Here is a 9,665-nt window from a genome sequence, read left to right on the forward strand (position 1 = left end):
AAACAAGTCAGTGACTGGCTGAAGGAGACCCAAAAAAGTACCAAAGAAAATAACACCTTAAAAAATAGACTACCCAAATGGCAAAAGAGCTCCAAAAAGTCAATGAGGAGAAGAATGCTGCAAAAGGCAGATTTAGCCAAATGAAAAAGGAAGTCCAAAAGACCACTGAAGAAAATACCACCTTAAAAATTAGATTGGAGCAAGTGCAAGCTAGTGACTTGATGAGAAATCAAGAAATTATAAAACAGAACCAAAGAAATGAAAAAATGGAAGACAATTGGAAAAACCATTGACCTGGAGAATAGATCCAGGAGAGATAATTTAAAAATTATTGGACTACCTGAAAGCCATGATCAAAAAAAAAAACCTAGATATCATCTTTCAAGAAATTATCAAGGAAAACTGCCCTGAGCTTCTAGAGCCGGACGATAAAATAGAAATTGAAAGAATCTACCCATTGCCTCTTGAAAAAGATCTCAAAAAGAAAACTCTTAAGAATATTGTGGCCAAATTTCAGAGTTCCCAGGTAAAGCAGAAAATACTACAAGCAGCCAGAAAGAAACAATTTGAGTACTTTGGAAACACAATCAGGATAACACAAGATCTACCAGCTTCTACGTTAAGGGATCGAAGGGCTTGGAATATGATATTCCAGAGGTCAAAGGAGCTAGGATTAAAATCAAGAATCACCTACCCAGAAAAACTGAGTATAATACTCCAAGGCAAAATATAGACTTTCAATAAAATAGAGGACTTTCAAGCCTTCTCAATGAAAAGACCAGATCTGAACAGAAAATTTGACTTTCAAATACAAGAATCAAGAGAAGCAAGAAAAGGTAAATGAGAAAGAGAAATCCTAAGGGACTTACTAAAGTTGAACTGTTTTGTTTACATTCTACATGGAAAGATGGTATTTGTAACTCATGAGACCTTTCTTAGTATTAGGGTACTTGAAGGGAATATACATACATACATACATACATACATACATACATATATATATATACACATGTGTGTGTGTGTGTGTGTGTGTGTGTGTGTGTGTACACAGAGAGGGAGAAGGAGAGAGAGAGCACACCGGGGTCAGCTGAATATGAAGGGATGATATCTAAAAAAAATAAAATAAAATTAAGGGGTGAGAGAGAAATATATTGAGAGAGGGAGAAAGGGAGAGATAGAATGGGGTAAATTATCTCACATAAAACTGGCAAGAAAAAGCAGTTATGTTGGAAGGGAAGAGGGTGCAGGTGAGGGGGAATGAGTGAATCTTGCTCTCATCGGATTTGACTTGAGGAGGGAATAACATACACAATCAATTGGGTATCTTATCCCACAGGAAAGTAGGGGGAAGGGGATAAGAAAAGAAGGTGACAGAAGGGAGGGCATATGGGGGGAAGGAGGTAATCAAAAGCAAATACTTTTGAAAAGGGACAAGTTCAAGGGAGAAAATTGAATAAAGGGGGGCAGGATAGGATGGAAGGAAATATAGTTAGTCTTTCACGACATAATTATTGTGGAAGTGTTTTGCATAATGATACATGTGTTGCATGTGTGACCTATGTTGAATTGCTTGCCTTCTTAGGAAGTGTGGGTGGGAAGAGAAGAGGGGAAAGAGTTTGGAACTCAAAGTTCTAAAAGTGGATGCTCAGAAAAAAAGTTGTTTTTGCATGCAACTGGGAAATAAGATATACAGGCAATGGGGTATAGAAATCTATCTTGCCCTACAAGAAAGTAAGGGGAAAGGGAATGGGGGGAGTGGGGTGACAGAAGGGAGGGCTGACTGGAGAATGGGGCAATCAGAATATATGCCATCTTGTAGTGGGGGGGAAGGTAGAAATGGGGAGAAAATTTGTAACTCAAAATCTCGTGGAAATCAATCTTGAAAACTGAAAATATCAAATAATAAAATATTTTAAAAAAAAACAGGAGTTCTATTACCTAGCTGCTGACCTTGAGGAGATGATGGGGGAAGTTTCTTCTTTCTCCTCTTTGAACTGATACATCCGCATTTATCAAGCAAAGATCTAAAAGTGAAAAGCTACCATTGCTGTCCCAGCCTCTTCTTCACATAGGATTCTGCTCTGCAGATGAGGCTTAGACATCAGTTGAGATTTGTCCTTTCTGATTCTCAAGTCAGCCAAGTGATTGTCATAGAAAGCTATGGACTTGACTTCATAAAATTGGGTTCTCCTTGATCTTTCATTTCCTTGTCATTTCAGGCCCACCCCCAGCCCTTCAGTCTGCCTCCTCTATCAATATAGCCTAGGGAGCTAGAAAAGATCATACATTAATGAAGCATTCACTTTTCATTGCATGATCATTTTTCTTTCTACACATAAAAAATAAAACAAACAAAAACCAATCATGATGGGACTACTTCTCTATTGTGTTAAGGAGTGATGCAGAAAAGAAGCTAATAACTGAAAATCACCCCTCTGATCTCCCCTATGGAAAGATGGAAGTCCTGCCCTATAGACCAACAAGTCAGAATGATTAGATGTCCTCTGGATTAGTCTGAATAAGATTGAAGTGTTTGGTTTGGGATTTTTCTTGTTAAGAGAAAGAGAATACTGAGCTCCCTCAAAATTAGATAAAAATAAAGCTTGAGTGGGCTATCAAATGCTGTTTAGAGATTTCTGACTTACTTTCTGGTACTTTTTCAAGCCTATTTCTCACTTTCAAACACAATAACCCTCCCACCCCCTGAAAGCATCCCCAAGAAAGTGTGAGAGACCTGATAAATACTATACCATGTGTCTCCAGCTCTGCCTTTCCACACTCTCACCCTTATCTCTATCTCACATGTACCCAGGTAAAGACAGATTACCAGAAAATCTGTGTGGTCTAGTGGATAAAGAGATGCTTCAAAGTCAGTAAGACCTGTTTTCAAGTCATGTCTTTGACATATACAAGCTATGCGACCCTAAGAAATGTGTTTAGACTTCTGCTGATCTGAATTTGTAAAGGGAGTCTCCCCACTGAAAGCAATGAAATCATAGGTCAAGTCAAAAAATTCTAGTTATCAAAAAATCCTTGAAAAAAGAAAGAATTCATAAAGGGGGCCCATGAATCCTAGGGGTCTTTCAACAAAAAGTACTGCCTTGGAAGGCAAGGCATTCACCTTGGAAGGAAGGAAGGAAATGAGCATTTATTAAGTAAGGTCTGTACATCACAAAAATTCTTTCATTTTAGCCTCACAACAACCCTGAGTAATAGAGGGTATTATTATCCCATTTTATAGTTGACAAAACTGAGTGATGGAGTTAAGTAACTTACCCAGGAGCACATAAATAGTATCTGAGGCTGGACTCAGGTCTTCCAGATCCGATATTCTATTCACTATGCCACCTTAGCTGCCTTAGTGGTGACTGTGGGCTGATTATATATATGAAATCTCATATCCTTAATCACCAGCTTATAGATCCATTTTTTAAAACTCCCTATCTGCCCAAAGTTGACCCAAAGCCTGGAGGCCAGCACAATCCTGAATTGATGATAACTTTTCTTCTTTCTTCATATGTACCACAATAATAAAAGATCTTTCCTTTTTCAGGTCTCACATAAAACATCACCTCTCTCTTATATCTCTATAATTTTTTTAGTCTTCATTTTTTATTGCATTGTTATTACCTAGTAATGGAGAGGTCATAGTCCCCTTACTAGTTTGTGTTCTGTACAATCAGGGATTGTTTTAATCTTTTGTGTCTCCAAGGACCTACTACAGCCCTTTGTACATAGTAGGCATGTAATAAATGGTAGTTGAATGAATGGCCCCTCCGTTTCTATGTCTCCATTTCTCTGTTCTGTCTCTTCAGATTCCTTCCCCTACACAAAGGTCAGGGGTCAAGGGTCAGATGAGAAGATGGTTCCATGGCAGTTGGGAATCTCTACTCTAGTCAGGGCCAAGGATGGGACTGGCAAGGATGAGGGTAGTCCCTCAGGTTGATCATTCTTCCCAGATTCTACCACTGCCACCACCCAAAAACCAGAAACTTCTCTTCTCCTTCAGTTGCTGATGCTAAAATCAGCTAATTCACAGAGGGAGGGACACTTTTATGTGTTAGAGAAAAATCAAAGAATATACATTGCCTAGTTTCAGGGTTGATCTTGGCTTGAGACAGGTAGAAACTTGCTTGGGACAAAAGCTCTGTCTGTCCCCTTGCTTCTACCACTGTTCAGTGATATGCAAACGGTATTCCAGTTTACTACCATGCAGGCCGTGACCCTATTCTTCTCCTGTTTTGCCCTAGCATTGATGATATTGGTATTAGTCCAGAAGGAATGGGTTAAGCTGGAAGGGCTATCATCAGGGAAATCAAATCTCAGCAGCCCCTGGATTACTTGTATCAAGACAAATTCCACCAAGGTTAAACCAACAGGTCAGGAATAAGCTATGGAGGGAGGAGGTAGGGAAGTGAGCCTTGGGTTTTGCCTTCTTGGGCAGCTCAGCTTTCTCACCACCTGGCCTCCCACTGCTTGGAACAGATTTCTTAGTCTCTACCTTCCTTAGTCTGAACGTTTCTTACTTTCACAATCAACTAATTGTTGGGATTTTTATGAAACTTGACTTGTGTTATTTCTGGAAAAGACAGAATTCAGTGGAGGCTAGAGAGTCTTAATGGCTGTATGTTTGGGAGGGGTCACTGGTGTAGAGTGGTTGGGCTAGAATAGAACAAATGGAAGGAGGTAGATTGGGGACTGGAACAGAAGCAGTGATATTACATCAAATCAGTGTTATAGCAAGTCAAGAGATTTTGTGCCTGGTGGGTGTTAGGCTCTAGGAAGAGCAAAGGAAGAGCCATGAAGTAAAGAAGATTACAGGGACAGAGAATGCTTTCCATTGAATTTTTATTTCATTCAAATTCAAGTTCCCTCACCCTATTTTCCTCTTCTTCTTCCTTCTGCTCCATTTCCTATTTCTTCTCTCCCTATTCCCACTTCTACTGAGGGCTATGTGGATCCCAGGTGGGAATAGAACTGGAAAAAAATACTTCTAATGATCCCAACTCACCCTCTGCTTCCCCACAGATACAAAGAAAATCTGGAACCAGATAGCTACATCTATCGCTCTTTCCACAATCCCATCCTTTATCTTGGGGTTGAACTACACTTATATGACTCCTCGAATCAATGGCCACTACTTCACCTTTGCCTTTATCAGCTTCCTCACAGGTACTTACCTGCATCCTTTGCCCCAGACTGATAACAAAACTGGTTTTGGGTTTACATTGCTGGTCCTGACTAAATCAATTTCCCCTTTATCATTAGTGCACAGATTTAGCTTCCAAGATATCTCCCGTTTTAATCTGTTATTGGATGAATCCTTGAACAAAAAAGCATTATAGGAAATGACTGGAATGTCTTTTCTTTGGTTAAGGCTTGAGTGTAGAGTTCAAGCCCTCCAGGAGAGATTTTTTTTTCCTCTTTCTGTCTGGACAGCAGGTACCTGTCTCTTCACAGCAACCATACTGTACTACCAAAATCTGAGGAAAAGTTTCAACACACACTACCCTAATATCAAAGTCACCTGGATCTTTCATTCAACTTGTATAACTATCTCCTTATATTTAGTCTGTGGTGAGTTACCCCAGTGCCCTTGAGGGGAAATCTGTGGTTTAGGGGGAGGGGATTTGGGGAACATAGGAGTACCTTTCACTCCAAATTATTGAAACTCAAACTCACCTAGATTCAGTTCTAGGTGTAGCTTCCTCAGAGAGTGAGTTGGGGTCTGGGACTATGGATAATGTCAATTCCTGGTGAATAGCTCCAATGAACATCCTTCCCTTTGTATTCCTCTATTGCCCTTCACAGCTTCCCCTGGCTGTGAGAAGTGTATGTAGCAGTAAACATCCTAGCATACCCAGGATGGCCTGCTAGCACAGGTTCTTTGATCTACTTTGAAAGGAAAAATAGATTTTAAAGGGGTCAACAATCTTACTTTTAATTACATTCACTAGTTCAAGGGAAAGATCAGCAACCTGAATGTCAGAGAAAATATAAGCAGAGAAAATTTCAAGCACAGAAATTAGCACAAACACCAATAGACAGGGCTCTAACTGCCTGATCAAAGCAATACTTCACTGGATTGAGAGAGCCTTTACATCTGAGTAGTTGGGGAGCTCTGAACACATAGCTACTCACAATCTCAACCACAAAATCAAAAGATCTTTCTCATAAGCAAACCCCCAAAGTAAAAATCTCACCACAGAGTATATACACACTTCTCCGAGCCAGAAGGCATTACAACCCTTGTGACTCACTGCATAATTAGCTTAGTACCAACAGATGTGAAAGCCTTCCTACAAGCAAGCCACCCCCTAAGCAAACTTCCCTTAATAGGGTCCATGTGAGGTCTATTAATGGGTGAGGAAGATCTTATATCCCATTAACATTAGAGTGTCTTTGAAGGAGAAAAGAATGGAGACATTTAGAAAACAAAATAGAAAGAATAAAGCTCATATCAAGGATAGTACCAGGGCAGTGCTAAGACAGGAGCAGGTGTCCTAGAATTTATCACCCAAAGGGTCTTAGGACATTTAAGACCATGGTCTCTGTCAACATTGTATAACCTTTGTCTGCTTAGATACTAGAATGGGAAGCAAACTATGCTAGGATAAAGACTTTTAACCAAGGGGTTAGAGAACCTAGATTAAAATCTTTCTTCTGAGGCTTACTACTTATGTCCTATAACTTTTGCCAAGTTCCTTAACCTCTCTAGGCCTCATTATCCTATAGGAAAATAAAATCTGTAAAATAATTGCATTGGACTAGATGACCTCTGAGTTCTTGTCCATCTCTACAGCTGTGTTCTAACTATTTCATCCCTATGGCTTTGCAGAACACCATCTCGCTGCCAGGAAAGAGTCTAACTCCTGTTTCCATGATTTTGCTATTATTACCTGCTTTTCCCTTCAATCTTCTCCCCTGACTATTTTTTCCCTAGGGATCCTCTGTCTTTTGAGCCACAGAGAGTCTGACAAGAGCTCCCTAGACCTTCTCAAAGAGTTTCTCATACAATCTCCATTGAGACAGCCAGAGTATTCAAATGCACACTCATAAAAGAAATATGATGGGAAGTTTTATTGACAAATCCTCTATTAAAATCTGGAGCACACCAAGTCCTAGTGCTACAAGCAAATTACAAACCCGAGTGTCCTGGGCCATACAGATTTTGGGGCATCTATAAGAGCTTATATCTACATGCATGTGCTTATGTCACTGTTGACCTATATATGTGTATTTAAGTTTTATATGCATGCACTATTTATTGTAGGCTTGTACATGCATCTTATATATGTCTACAACTTGAAGGACTATGTATAGGAGTGCCAAATGATAGTAGCATATACCTCTATGCTAGGTAAAGGAGATTGTCCTCCAGACAGTATGTTTGCAATTTTATTAAAAGAAATCAACACATTCCAGTGGCCCATAGTTTGTCCTTAGAAGAGATCCGAGAGCTTTAAAAACTTTACAGCCTTGATCATGAATTCAACAAACATTTAGTGATAAATGAAAGGAAGTGTGGCATCAAATTCTGGGAACTAGAGTTAGGAAGAACTGTATTTATTTCCCATCTCTGACATATGAGTTTTTGACCATAGGCAAGTCACTTACTTAACCCTCTCTTGTCCTCTGGCAATTTTTTATTACTAAGAGATTAGAAAGGTTGAAATCCATGTGAAGAAGGGAGTTCACACATCAAGAAATTCACAAGTCCTTGACCTTTTGGTATATGTGCTTATCTTAGGAAGACAAAAATGAAAAGGAATGTAGTCTGTGTCCTCAAGTAGCTTACATTCTAGTAGAGAGAGGAGAGAAATGAACAAAAATAGTCATAGGGTTAGAACATAGACAAGTGAGTGAGAGGGCAAATAGACAGTACTGAGAAATCAAAAGGAGTAATCATTTAGTTAAGAAGATAAAAGAAGAGAGGTAGCACCTGAGCTAATTCTCAGAGGAAGAGAATTTGGACAAAAAGTAGATGCATCTGATTCTGGTATAGAATATGCTTTCACTACCTTTTGGGTCATCATGGCTTTTGAGGAGTAATTGTGTAATTCATAATACCTACCCAATCCAATCTCTGTTGCCAGATTACATCACAGACATGCACAAACCCAGTAGTAAAAACATTTAAGTAAATCAGGTAAATAAAACAAACATTTGTTAACTGCAAGCTATGTACCAGGCACAGTCCTAAGCAGCAGGGATATGAAGAAAGGCCAAAGGAAAAAAAACCCACACTCAAGGAACTGACAGTCTAATGGGGGAGACAACATACAAACAGTCATATACTAACAATATATAGACAAGATAAATTAGAGATAATTTTGGAGAGAAGACACTAAAGAGGACCTAGAAAGGCTTCTGACAGAAGGTGGGATTTTATCTCAGATTTAAAAAAATCTAAGGGGTAGAGATTAAGGAAGAAAGAATTCCAAGTAAGTGATACAACCAATGACAATGCACAGGGTCAGGAGATGGAATTCCTTGTTCAAGGAACAACATGAAGGCCTATGTCATTGGATCACAGAATATATAGAAGGGAGTAAGGTGTAAGAAGCGTGAAAAAGTAGGAAGCGTCCAGGTAACAAAGGACCCTAAAAGCAACAAAAGCCCTAGAAATTTATTTGAGCCTTTGCTGTGACAACCCAAAGTTCTAGTTACTGGGCAGATGGAAACTGTCTTCTCTTTATCTCCTCCAGCATGAGTTCCTGATAGTATTCCCCACCCAGATCCAACACTGAGAACCATTGTCATCCTAACAGAAAATCCAGAGCATTTGAACTCATGGAATGATGTACTGATCCAACATAGTTCTCATATTTAAAGTCCAATAGTGCATACATATCTAGATCTTCCTAAACTGTTCCATACCATTTACTATAAGTCAGCCAAATAATACCATTGACCAACAGTTGCTCCAGGTGATTTCTGAGGTCTTCCATCAAATGAACATGCTCAAACCATTTGGAAAGCATTGAATTTGATTGTGTGTCTTACTCAAGCACCCTCCTTTTCTAGTCATGTAGACAGAATACATCAATTTTTCCTTCGATGACCCTGCTATTACTCTGTCATTGTAGAGTCACAAAAAGAAATTCTTCTCTAGAAGCATGTTTATGAAGCACCTCAAAGTGCTTGTTTGATGCTGTCTGCCATCGTTTGCCTGTATTGGCCTCTCAGCTTGTTCCCAAGAAGAAAGCATGGCGTGTCAGGGTATTCGGGTGTTGAGCCCCAGCTCAAAGTTTAAAATATTCTGTCACATTAAATGTGACAAAAATGGTCCCAGTGGACAATGACACTCCAGAAATGTTCAATGGGTCTGGAAAGATTAGGGCTATGGTGTTCACTTACTGACACCAACAACTTCCTTAGGGAATTCTAATTTAACCACATACAACTTAAATATGAGTAGTCCTCATTCAATCCATAGAGTCCTTGCCCATGCATAGAGTGTAAAGTTACAGTCTAATGGGGAAGGCTGCAAATGTCCTTCATAAATTAATGGGACACAAGTTGTCAAGGAGACCTACTATTGAGCAAGACAAGATACTCTACATCTTCAGTCACTATTGTGTAGTCCTATAAATCCAGGTGGGATGAACTCAGGCAAGGTTGTAGGACAGAGATTAGTTCCCTTGGAGCCTGAGGTGACACCA

At 39.5% G+C, this 9,665-nt stretch overlaps 1 protein-coding gene across 1 annotated transcript; it reads left to right on the plus strand.

Annotated features, from left to right (window-relative positions):
• The first annotated feature begins 4,210 nt into the window (after positions 1-4,210).
• On the plus strand, positions 4,211-7,186 carry TMEM225 (transmembrane protein 225). The gene is given in 5 exon segments (XM_036744052.1): positions 4,211-4,379; positions 5,029-5,172; positions 5,440-5,577; positions 6,944-7,037; positions 7,039-7,186. Coding segments are annotated over 5 exon segments (693 nt in total).
• The last annotated feature ends 2,479 nt before the right edge of the window (positions 7,187-9,665 follow it).

Source organism: Trichosurus vulpecula, chromosome 2, assembly GCF_011100635.1.
Source record: "Trichosurus vulpecula isolate mTriVul1 chromosome 2, mTriVul1.pri, whole genome shotgun sequence".
Taxonomy (NCBI): Eukaryota; Metazoa; Chordata; class Mammalia; order Diprotodontia; family Phalangeridae; genus Trichosurus; species Trichosurus vulpecula.